Raw genomic sequence first — 12,129 nt, forward strand, 5'->3', positions numbered from 1 at the left:
AGGAGAAGGTTAAATGGCTGTCGTATTTGTCAAATGCACCACGTGAAGATTTGGAAGAAGATCCTTTTGAAATTGCTTGCCCATTACGCAAGCACACCCTCGGATACGTGGTGCATTCGTTTCTCCTCATCCACAATGGCTGAGCAACTCCCCCCGGGCTGGGTATCGCAATGGTACGCGTCAAATGACATTGTACGTACTATCGCGACTTATTAATTCAATCCAGGGACGAAACCTACCAACGGCCGCTTTACATTCGTCAGTATGACGCGACTTGACTACTTTTATTTACTTACAGCCAATCCAATTCACAGAGACTGAAACTGGACACACACAATGGGAGCCACCAGCGGAAGTTGCATCGCACATGCAGCAAGGCCTACATGACTCCCAAGCTGCCCCCGCCGCCCATCATTCCAAACGCCGGCAATATGCTGCTGGTCAGTCTCAAGCGTACTCGGGTGCAGCAGATTTGCCACCTATGCAAGTGCCAAACTATCCCGATCCATCGGCTGCTACAGGTCCAGCTCTCTTTACCCCTGGACTCGACCAATCACAAATGCAAGCCCAAGCCCAGCAGTACTATGGCCAACCTGCGCCAGGTCCAGTCCCGCCCGCATATGGTCAACCTCAGCCAGCATACGGTCAGCAAATGAACCAAATGGCGGACCAATTCGCACAGATGGGCATGGGCGGGCAAAAGGGTGTAAGTATTATAGACAAAGTAAGAATGAAGTTGCTGAAATTCGGGTCAGCATGCACTCCATACAGTCAATCTCATTGGTACCTATCTCGACCCCCAAGAGCTTTCATATCCACCGCCCGAGATTCGGCTTCCGCCTGGCGCATGCATCTCTCAGTCACCTCTCGCCAATGCTGACCCCTCCTACATGCGCTGCACTGTGAATGCTATTCCCACCACCAACGCGCTTTTGAACAAGTCCAAACTTCCCCTTGCTCTAGTTCTTGCCCCGAATCGTTCCGTTCGCGCGACAGACAATGATCCTGAAGTACCGGTGATAACCGATACAGTTATCGCCCGCTGCCGTCGATGCCGCACATACATCAACCCCTATGTACAGTTTATCGACGGTGGCAATCGTTGGAAGTGTTGCATGTGCTCCATGAGCAACGAAGTTCCCCAACTATTTGACTGGGACCAAGCTCGTAATCAACCCGCCGATCGATGGGCCCGTGCCGAACTAAATCATGCTGTCGTCGAGTTCATTGCTCCAACCGAATACATGGTCCGACCGCCTCAACCACCTGTGTACACGTTCTTAATCGATGTGTCACACAGTGCAGTACAATCTGGGATGGTAGCAACAGCAGCTCGTGCAATCTTAGAGTCATTAGATAGGATACCAAATGCAGATGACCGGACCAAGGTCGCAATTATTGGATTCGATGTAGCACTCCATTTCTTCAGCGTTGTGGTAAGTCTACACTACATATCGAAGAACTTTTGATTGATGATATGCACTAAAGCCCGATTCGACTGACGTTACAATGCTGGTTGTCTCCGATTTGGAAGACGTCTTCCTGCCCAAGCCAACTGACTTGCTTATTAATTTGAAGGAGGCTCGGGCTGGTATTGAGGCGCTTCTCGGCCGCCTCAACGATATGTTCCAGGACTCGCATGCCATTGGAAGCGCGATGGGTCCAGCTCTCCAAGCCGCTTACAAGCTTATAGTGAGTACTACTACGCGGGCACCAGTACATTGATTAACGGCGTGGATGTTCAGCATACTATTGGTGGAAAGATCATGGTGTTGTCTTCCACTTTACCTACTCTGGGCGAAGGTGCTCTCAAGCCCCGTGAAGATCCTAAGTTATTGGGAACCGCGAAGGTTTGTAAATATTTCTCTACAAGTTAAAATTCCTGACACAGAGAATGACAGGAATCGAGTCTACTTCAACCAGCATCACCGTTCTACAAGACCTTTGCGATTGATTGCTCGCGTGCCCAAATTTCAGTTGATATGTTCTTGTTCAGCAATGCATACACTGACGTTGCATCTTTGAGTAAGTACACAAATGAACCCTAGAGTTCGGATTCTAACTGCTTCGCATGTAGGCTGCTTGCCTCACTATACGTCTGGTCAAACCTTTTTCTACCCGGCTTTCAATGCCAGTCGGGCTGAGGACGCACTAAAGTTTGCTCATGAGTTTGGGGAAGTGCTTGGTAGCCCGATTGGCTTAGAGGCCGTCATGCGCGTTCGCGCATCTCGAGGTAAGACTCCGCACGTTCACCTTACCTCTCGAGCTGACTTGGGGTATATACAGGTCTCCGTATGTCACAATTCTACGGAAACTTCTTCGTACGCTCGACGGATTTGCTCGCTCTTCCGGCTGTCCCTCTTGACCAATCGTACGCAATTGAGGTCCAAATAGAAGAAAATATTACCGCACCATTTGTAGTTTTGCAGACTGCAGTCTTACATACAACATCATTCGGTAGGCGTGATTTTATCAACTTTTTTCGTTAAGATTCGCTTACACGCCAAAGGCGAGCGCCGTATTCGTGTCGTTACCCTCGCTCTCCCCACAACATCTAATGTATCCGAGTTGTACGCGTCAGCCGACCAGATTGCGATTGCTACCTACCTTGCCAACAAGGCAGTTGAGCGATCTCTGTCTTCGAAATTAGAAGATGCTCGTGACGCAGTAACGAACAAACTTGTTGACATTCTAGGTACATATAAGAGTACAATGACTGCAGCGGGAAGTGGCGCGAGTGCCCAGCTTTCCGTGTCTGAGAATCTCAAGTTCTTGCCAATGTTGTGTCTGGGATTGTTGAAGCATGTGAGTGGTACTTTCAAAGTATATTCCTTCTTGCTAAATAGCTCATACAGGTCGGTTTGAGACAAAGTGCCCAGATTCCACCCGATCTACGTGCGTATGCTCAAGCGTTATTGACAACGCTTCCGTCTCAGCAATTAATGGCATATATCCACCCATCGTTTTATGCACTACACAATATGAGTCCCGAGGTAATCATCGAGCCCCTTGTTCTAAAAGCTCGAAGACTTATTCATGTTTTGTAGTGCGGGACAGTAGGCGAGCAAGGGATTATCATGCCTCCTGCCATGAGCCTCACTAGCGAGCGTTTCGAGCGACACGGTCTCTACTTGATCGAGGACGGCCAGAACATGTTCCTCTGGGTCGGCCGCGATGCAGTGCCTCAGCTCGTCATGGACGTATTCGACCTGCCTAACTACGAAGCCCTACGAGGCGGCAAGGTTCGTCGAGGCCATTACCACCGCATGCAAGGATGTTTGCTGACCTGTTCATGGGATTTGCCAGCAAACCCTGCCGACACTGGACAACGAGTTCTCTCAGCGGATCAACGCCGTGGTCGCCAAGACTCGTGTGCTTAGACGGGGACCGTACTGGCCGCACCTATACGTGGTGAAGGAGGATGGAGAGCCTGCGCTGAGGATGTGGGCACTGAGCATGTTGATCCAAGACCGCATGGACCAGACTCCGAGCTACGCTCAGTACATATCTTCAGTCAAGGATAAGGTCAGTTATAATCTGTATTTGTAGCTGGTGTCACGCTGAGGTTGGAATCTAGGTCAATGGAACCAATTACTAGCAAAATAGACTGAGGGATAGTTGGACTGATGTAGCGATATATATGGTAGTTTGACTTGAAAAACATGTTGTATAATTCTTCCTTCAAAGTTGAGCTAGCGTACAACCTGGGTATAGAATAACAAGTCTACGTTGGATCCAGAGTCTGCATATGTGGTTTTAAAGTTAGGATGACCAATTCCAGCGCTTATTTGAAAGATGATGATGTTGGTGTTCGCTGTGCGCGTCAATTGTTTCACCCCACCACCTGCCTTAATCCAGACTGAGCTACTCAGTGCCAGCAGGGAGGAGAGCGAATCAGCTAAAATGGATTATGTGAGCAGTATACCTTGCGTTATAACTCTTAACTCGATATTAAATATGCATGTATAGGACCAAGAGTTTTTTGGGATGTTCGACTTGTCTCCTCAAGGATTTCCCTGGACCAATCCCCAACGGGAGATCATCATTCGTCGAAGAGAGGATGAGATGAATGGCGACTTGTTCTTCGATGAGTTATTGAAACTTGCTGGCATCGATGCGCACACTGTATATCCCCCACGCGATGTCCGACCTTCCATCGTCTTGTCGACTCGATTCTTAATACTTCATGGGACGACTTCCAACAGTCATGTCTCATTTACTACCTACTCAGACACTGGAACGATGGCAGGGAGAAACCATTCGCGCAGAGCAAGCAGCTCCCTCCACAGTTTGTGTTTGTTTCAGACGCGTATTATTTACTGGACGTGGGCCGGGCTGAGGTGCGTATTTTGGTATCATGCCATGAGGTTTACGCTGAATGAATGTACAGGAGGCTGTTCCCTACCTGTGTGATAGCCGAGTTCTGCATGAATTTACAAGCAAGATAATGTTGACGCTCTCGTCTATTCCGGAGCCATCAGTAGCGTCCCGGTGCTTGCTGCGCTTTGTTCGCGTTGCCAAACCCACACTTGCTAGCCAGGATGACCTCGACATATATGTCAACGCTCTCTGTTATTCCAGCATCACAGACGCTTGGCTGTATCAGAGGTCCCTTCAGGAAGGTCCTGAACGGGAACGCTACATTCATAGGATAGTTGCTTTCTGCTTCCATCGTGAGTCCGAATAGAGTGCTCTGTTCATTACTTGTTGACTTTTTTTTTTTAGCCAAGCCTCGCCCAGAACCTTTGAAAACGTTACTCAGTTTTCCTTTTACGATTTATGAGGATCGTATAGTGAAAGCGATGGCTCTAGCCCCTCCTGAAACTCTTTCAGACGCATCGGTCGCTATTTTCCAAAACATGATTCACGTCCGACTCATTCATTCAGGTCACTACAGCGAAGCAATTCAACTGGATCGTCAGTTCGCCAATGCGGGAACAGCCACTGGACCAGCGGTCAAAGAGGCCGCAGCTCGTCGGAAAGAAACACTGGAGGAGCTCATGGGAGTCATACCTGTGGTGCAGCGCCGTGTCTTGGAGATGGGCATCGAGGAGCAAGAGGCAGAGGCTCGGAAGGGTAAAGGTCCACTCATTCACGGCTACGCCAATGGACAAACTAATACCGACCTGGCGATGTCGTGGGAGCACATTAACGGTTCAAGTTCGATGATAATAGACCCCGTGACGCAATCGCCCCCTCGTAACCAATCTACCCAGCCGTTGGCAGTTTCTATGACTCCTCTAACAGCTTCAGCTGCCTTCCGCCAAGCTGGTTCGAATGCAGCCGTTCTAAAAGCATTTGTCCATACTTCGCGCCTTGAGGGATCCCCTTACGCTAAATCTGGAAGCTCAACACCTCTGGCATCCATGAATTTCAATGCTACAAATTCGAGTGCTCGCAGTCCCTTCGCCCGTGCCATGTCATCTCAGAGGCATGGTTCTCAAGCTGCTGGAAGCCCTACACCGTCCCGTTTCGCTCGGGCATCATTTGGCTCTTACCAGGCTCGCAGCACTACTTCGACTCCCGTATCCACGCTGAATCCAACTACCACACCAGGAGCCAAACCAATCACACGCCCTGCCTTCAACATTTCCAGTGGTTCTGCGGGGAAGATATCTGCATCGCGGTCACTGGCGATGCCTGTCACAGAAAACACCCCTTCGAAGCCCTTTGTCAACCCATTGTCCAGCGCAACAGTCAATGGCTCTGGTCCGTCCGCACGGCGCGTTACACCAATCAAACGCCCCTTCTCTAGTTCAGGAGGGCCTGGCGATCGGTCTATGTCTACCTCAGCATATGATGAGAATATTCGCAGTTGGAATGGCATTCCTGTTCCTGAACAACAAGACATTGACATGGATTACGACGATGGGCTTGATGAAGATTTTATTGTTCAACCAGCATATTCTCGGCCCCGATACAATCCTCCAGAAGACGTGTCTGAGCATGAAATTGAGCATGAAGAACACGTGGAAGAACACGTAGAAGAACACGAGCAAAATCAAGATCCTGGTCAAGAGACAGAGCAGGAGGAAGAAGATCATGAAGAGGAGCAAGAACAAGAGCAAGAGCCTGAACCTGAACCTGAACTAGAGCAGAGCCTAGACCCTGTCCGCTCGTTACGAAATACCTCCCGGAAACATAAGGATGCGCCCTCTGTTTCGAGAACATCATCGGATGCTCACCTACCTGGCGCCTTCCCGAATTCACCTCGGATGCCGCGCTCGAGCCTCGCCCCTGTTGAGGAACAGGAGTCTCCGAAAAAACCCGCTGCTCGCCGCTCCACGCGACGTGTTTCGCGTGCAAATAGCATTGCTGCGACGGACGATGGAGAGGATGAACCAAAACCCAGACGGTCAAGTCGGCTTTCTCATGTTCCCGAATCGTCTCCGCCCCCGCAATCTCCTCCCCGCACTACAAAACCATCTTCGCGTAAATCAAAATCTGGAACAACGAAATCTTCAACCACCACTAGAGTAAAGACTAGGCGCCAAACAGAGGTCATCCCGGAAGAGGCGTAACAGCGATTCACCCGAACCTGTCAAAGCTGCAGTACTTTGCTATTAAATACTTGTTGTTTTGTTTCTTTGTTTCTACTTAATCCATATCCATTCATCAGGTATTTTCTAATCAAACCAATACATTGATATAAGATCTACGTGCCAGCACTATCTAGTGGCTTTTGCTGTCCTACTCAACCATAGCTGGTACCGTTAACCTGAATGAATATTTTAGCCAATAGCAACGAATGGTATAATCAAGTTAAATACTAACCTTATCCTTAACTGCAGATATGTACTGAGCGTAGCTCGGAGTCTGGTCCATGCGGTCTTGGATCAACATGCTCAGTGCCCACATCCTCAGCGCAGGCTCTCCATCCTCCTTCACCACGTATAGGTGCGGCCAGTACGGTCCCCGTCTAAGCACACGAGTCTTGGCGACCACGGCGTTGATCCGCTGAGAGAACTCGTTGTCCAGTGTCGGCAGGGTTTGCTGGCAAATCCCATGAACAGGTCAGCAAACATCATTGCATACGATGGCAATGGCCTCGACGAACCTTGCCGCCTCGTAGGGCTTCGTAGTTAGACAGGTCGAAGACGTCCATGACGAGCTGAGGCACTGCATCGCGACCGACCCAGAGGAACATGTTCTGACCATCTTCGATCAAGTAGAGACCGTGTCGCTCGAAACGCTCGCTAGTGAGGCTCATGGCAGGAGGCATGATAATCCCTTGCTCGCCTACCGTCCCGCACTATGAGGCTTGTCAGTTTCTACCTTGAACCTTTTTTCATGTACTGACCTCGGGCGGCATGTTATGCAAGGAGCGGAACATAGGGTGGATATATGGAATCAACTGCTGTGGCGGCAGTGTTGTCAAGAGCACCTGTGCGTATGCGCGCAAGTCAGGGGGAATCTGAGAACTGTGTCTGAGGCCAACCTAGACGGGGGGTTAGCATTAAACTCCCGAGGCTTTGCGCACAAATAGCAAGAAGCAAGCAACCCACATGTTTCAGCAATCCAAGACACAACATTGGCAAGAACTTGAGATTCTCAGCCACAGCGAGTTGCGCACTCGCTCCGCTCCCGGCAGAAGTCATCATGCTCTTGTATGTACCAAGAATATCAACGAGTTTGTTCGTCACAGCATCGCGGGCATCTTCGAGTTTGGAGGACACCCCACGTTCAACCGCTTTATGAGCAAGGTAGGTAGCGATAGCAACTTGGTCCGCTGACGCATACAACTCGGATGCGTTTGATGTAGTTGGAAGTGCAAGAGTCACAACGCGAACTCTTCGCTCCCCTGCATACCGTGGTAAGGATAACCTGGCTGTATTCTTGACTTTCTATACGTACCAAATGAAGTGGTATATAGAATACCAGCCTGCATGACCACGAATGGCGTAGTAAGGTTTTCTTCGATCTGGACTTCGACTGTATAGCTTTGGTCCATCGGAATGGCTGGAAAAGCCAAAAGGTCGGTAGAACGCACGAAAAAGTTGCCATGGAACTGCGACATCCGCAAACCTGCCAATATTAGAGTATAAAACACCACCCCCAAATCGTGCAAGCTTATTCACATACCACGAGATGCCCGGATGCGCACCAGGCCCTCTAAGCCAATCGGATTTCCAATAACTTGGCCGAATTCATGAGCAAATTTAATCGCGTCTTCAGCCCTGCTTGCATTGAATGCAGGATAAAAGTATGTTGACCAGAAGTATAGTGAGGGAGTGCACCTAAGGAGCCCCGGCCATTAGATTCACGATTATCGTTGGTCACGGCATACTCACTAAGGGAAGCAACATCCGTATACGATGCGCTAAACAAGAACATATCGACGGAGATATTGGCTCGAGAACAATCGATGGAAAAGCTCTTGTAGAATGCCGAGGCTGGCTGAAGCAGAGTAGACTCCTACACAGACTGTCGTTGAAGGCGCGCATACATTCGATGGTTATCTTCACTTACCCTGGCCGTTCCCAAAAGTTTTGGATCCTCTCGAGGTTTCAGAGCACCTTCTCCAGCGTTGGAAGTGATGAGGACATGACAACCACCTTTCCCCCGATAACGTGCTACATAAACGAGCTAGACGTTAGGTTATAATAAAACATGCTGTATTATCAAACGAACAATAAGTTTATATGCCGCTTGCAATGCAGGTCCCAATGCACTACCGATTGCGTGTGAATCTTGGAACATGTCATTGAGCTTTCCGAGTAAAGCTTCAATTCCGGCTCGTGCCTCGGTGAGGTTGACCAGAAGGTCTGTCGGTTTGGGTAAAAACACATCTTCCAAGTCAGATACAACCAATTGGGTGATATCGGTGGATTCGGGCTAAAAACAGGTTAGAGATAAAGAAATAAAATCCAAAAGAGGCCAATACATACCACAACGCTGAAAAAGTGCAACGAGGAATCGAATCCAATGAACGCAACCTTGGTCCTATCATCTGCATTAGGTATCCTATCCAGTGACTCGAGTATCGCTCTTGCTGCTGTCGCCACCATCCCTGACTGAACCGCGCTGTGAGAGACGTCGATCAGAAACGTGTACACAGGCGGTGCAGGAGGGCGGACCATATACTCGGTCGGAGCAATAAACTCAACAACCGAATGGTTCAATTCATAACGTGTCCAACGATCGGCCGGTTGATTGCGCGCCTGGTCCCAGTCGAACATCTGGGTACATCATTGCTCATAGAACACATGCAACATTTCCAGCGGTTACCCCATCGATGAACTGCACGTAGGGGTTGATGTATGTACGGCACCGGCGACACCGTGCAATGACAGTATCAGTCCACCACTGGCACTTCAGCGTCGTTGTCCGATTCGCGAACGGAGCGGAAGGGGGAAAGTATTAAGGCGAGCGGCAATTTTGTTTTGGTGAGCAGTGCATTGGTTGCTGGCATTGCGCCTACTGTACATCGCATATACGATGGATCAGCGTTGGAAGCTGGCGACGGATTGATAGCAGCATTAGGAGGGAGTCTGATTTCGGGGGGAGGCGCTAGAAGTTCTTGGGGATCCAAATATGCTCCAATTAGGTTTGTTGTGTGAACTCCATACTATGGTTGCATGAGTTAAAATATAAGATTCTCCCCAACCATCAGCTCACAGTTTGGTGCCCTCCCATGCCCATCTGAGCAAATTGATTCGCCATCTGGTTCACCTGCTGAGTGTATTGTTGAGGCGGCGGCTGGCCATATGCTTGAGGCGCTCCCGGTCCTCCATAGCCTTGGTCTTGTCCATAGTATGGGGGCTGTTGTGTCTGCTCGAGACCAGGGGTGAAGAGAGCCGGACCAGGACCACTCCAGTGTTTGGATCACCATAACTTTGGGGCTGAACAGGTGGCAGGTCGGCTGCACCAGAGTATGCTTGAGACTGACCAGCAGCGTATTGGCGACGCTTGGAAGAGGCTGTTGTTGGAGGGGCTTGTTGATACTCTTCCACGGAAGGCTGGTGTTGTTCAGCATCTACAATCGGGGGCTCCCATTGGGTATGCCCAGTTGCAGGCTCTATATCCATAAACTCGTGTCAATAAGTTTGTAAATGCAATAAGTTAGCGGTATGAACTCACGAATAAACAGCGGTCGTTGATACGTTTCATCCCTGTAAATTTATGTACAAGTTTTTATCCGTTTCCTCACACGATCGAGTCTTACATACCATTGAGAAATCCATCCTGGAGGCAACTGTTGGTCGGCCATGAGTGGGACTGAAACAGAGGCTACGTGTCACTATGATGGTTCAGTTCAACCACGGCTACGGCTCGGCGCTATGATCCTGCTGAAAGAATCTAGGACAAACGCTGGGTGATTTGCTCGAGAGTAGGTCTCGACGTGGTCCGATAATAGCGCTAGAATAAGCGATGTGCTCGATTCTGACCTACGTGGGGTGTGGCCAGCACGTGGAATTTGTAACAGCTTGGCAATAAATTGACCGACTCAAAAATGACTGGTCATTCATAAATGTGCTGGGAGATTGTTGTCTACAGGGTGATAAAGGCACAAAATACTAATGACCAAGAACAAAACGTAATCATCTATCAAACATACACGCAGCAATAGGAACAGTTCGAAAAGGCTATGCATTCGGCAAAATTACTTTCCGCCCGTAGTCTTGAAGGCAACCAAACCTCCAAGGGCAATAGAGTAGCCTACGAATATATTAATAAAGAGACATGACAATGCAAATAGAAGGCTCACCGAAAACCTGCAATGGTGTAATTTCATTACCGAATAGTAGTACCGAGCCCGAAATCAGAAGGATATCCTAGAAAATGCATGAGATTTGGTCCCTTCATATAATATGGAGGGCCATACCTTAAAGACACCAGCAAGGGTGAGTACGAGACCACTTCCTACACCAATCAAGAAAACGGCGGCCACATTGAGCAGGAAAGCGACAGCAGCATTGGAGAAAAGAATAAGGGGGCCAAGCTCCGCAAGGTGGTAGAAAGGTTCCAATCCTTCGGTAAAGGGAAGAATGAGTAAATTGATAGCTGCGCAGACCTAGTGACAACTTCCAGTTAAATTAATTCCGTCGTGATAACAAAGAAACACATACCGGAGCATAATAATGCAACGAAACGAGCGGGTCCATTTTCATTCCATGAAGCAGCAGCTGGATCATTACCAAGCGAGAAGCCTCAAACTAGGGACGGCTATCAATACTGATAACAAGTACATGGACATAGAAACGTACCACAACGGCAAGCGCTTGGATGCTAAAGCCGAACATATCGAATTTGAGTTCTCCGTAGCTTGCAAGCGAGACACCTCCAGAAATCATGCAGACGATTGCAACCAAGCGGCGATTGGGCTCTTGGATGCGGAAGGCGAACGAAATCAGAAGAATGGCTACAGGGGTGAACGCCTAAAGAATTAGAAGCGTTAATATCCAGTCAATATAGAATCAGGCGCAGAATAAACAAATTTTGTTTCCGTACCTTAAGCATTTGAATATATGAGACGCTAAGGTAGAGGTAGGCTTTATTGCTCATAATCAAACTACCGCTAAACAACAGTCCGATGGGTAGGATGGCACGGAGAAAAACATCACGGGACATGCTGACGTCCTTGGCGCCGTCCAGAAGGTTCGTTGTGCGCTGCAACACACGTGTGCCGATCGCCTGGAATGCAAAATATAAGTGATATGATCACAATAAAGGGATGAAAGTTGCCTACCGCAAAAAATAGATGAAAGGTGACCAAAAACACGGGATACTTGAAGTTGAGAGTATTATACAAGTAGTTGTTGTACATAATCACCGAGGAACTCAGGACGATCCATATCGGAATAATTGTAGTGGCAGAGAGCTAATATGCCAATTAGCCACGCTCGGTAAAAACACAGGGATTTTACCGACCTTGGGCTTGGACTTGGTTGTGATGACTTCGGCAGGTTTATCGCTCTCGGGGACGAGAGGGTGCACGACTTGATCGATTTTCTCCATCACTGGCACAGTGGCACCGGCGTCCTTATCAGAAGACATGCTGGGCGAGTGTGTGTAGTGTCGTATATGTGGTTTGCGTATTGTATCAATCAATAGCAGGCTGCCATGCGCACGCGCTTGTTAGCTCTAATCGGGATGAAAAAGAGGTTTTGCGTACGAGTGTCGGGGGCA

At 48.9% G+C, this 12,129-nt stretch overlaps 4 protein-coding genes across 4 annotated transcripts; 1 reads left to right on the top strand and 3 right to left on the bottom strand.

Moving 5' to 3' along the window:
- Nucleotides 1-135: 135 nt before the first annotated feature.
- RhiXN_00326 (transporter protein Sec23) lies at nucleotides 136-6,521 on the top strand (the record flags this gene model as incomplete). Its single annotated transcript, XM_043320145.1, has 18 exons — nucleotides 136-173; nucleotides 227-258; nucleotides 315-706; nucleotides 756-1,436; nucleotides 1,489-1,692; nucleotides 1,746-1,850; nucleotides 1,902-2,025; nucleotides 2,078-2,233; nucleotides 2,287-2,457; nucleotides 2,510-2,805; nucleotides 2,856-2,993; nucleotides 3,048-3,242; nucleotides 3,307-3,525; nucleotides 3,859-3,912; nucleotides 3,970-4,163; nucleotides 4,232-4,340; nucleotides 4,391-4,673; nucleotides 4,726-6,521. 18 exons carry the CDS (start codon nucleotides 136-138, stop codon nucleotides 6,519-6,521), a joined length of 5,187 nt encoding a protein of 1,728 aa, XP_043179157.1.
- Nucleotides 6,522-6,694: 173 nt separating this feature from the next.
- RhiXN_00327 (transporter protein Sec23) lies at nucleotides 6,695-9,179 on the bottom strand (the record flags this gene model as incomplete). The annotated part of the gene is made up of 11 exons (XM_043320146.1): nucleotides 6,695-6,718; nucleotides 6,775-6,993; nucleotides 7,058-7,252; nucleotides 7,301-7,438; nucleotides 7,506-7,801; nucleotides 7,855-8,025; nucleotides 8,083-8,237; nucleotides 8,288-8,415; nucleotides 8,470-8,586; nucleotides 8,632-8,835; nucleotides 8,889-9,179. 11 exons carry the CDS (start codon nucleotides 9,177-9,179, stop codon nucleotides 6,695-6,697), a joined length of 1,938 nt encoding a protein of 645 aa, XP_043179158.1.
- Nucleotides 9,180-9,295: 116 nt separating this feature from the next.
- Nucleotides 9,296-10,210, bottom strand: RhiXN_00328 (uncharacterized protein; the record flags this gene model as incomplete). The annotated part of the gene is made up of 5 exons (XM_043320147.1): nucleotides 9,296-9,568; nucleotides 9,619-9,771; nucleotides 9,804-10,018; nucleotides 10,081-10,112; nucleotides 10,170-10,210. 5 exons carry the CDS (start codon nucleotides 10,208-10,210, stop codon nucleotides 9,296-9,298), a joined length of 714 nt encoding a protein of 237 aa, XP_043179159.1.
- Nucleotides 10,211-10,603: 393 nt separating this feature from the next.
- On the bottom strand, nucleotides 10,604-11,997 carry RhiXN_00329 (sugar phosphate/phosphate translocator; the record flags this gene model as incomplete). Its single annotated transcript, XM_043320148.1, has 8 exons — nucleotides 10,604-10,659; nucleotides 10,709-10,775; nucleotides 10,826-11,014; nucleotides 11,070-11,156; nucleotides 11,208-11,378; nucleotides 11,452-11,634; nucleotides 11,690-11,821; nucleotides 11,872-11,997. 8 exons carry the CDS (start codon nucleotides 11,995-11,997, stop codon nucleotides 10,604-10,606), a joined length of 1,011 nt encoding a protein of 336 aa, XP_043179160.1.
- Between the last annotated feature and the right edge of the window lie 132 nt (nucleotides 11,998-12,129).

The sequence above is a fragment of the Rhizoctonia solani genome, chromosome 4, assembly GCF_016906535.1.
Source record: "Rhizoctonia solani chromosome 4, complete sequence".
In the NCBI taxonomy this organism is placed as follows: Eukaryota; Fungi; Basidiomycota; class Agaricomycetes; order Cantharellales; family Ceratobasidiaceae; genus Rhizoctonia; species Rhizoctonia solani.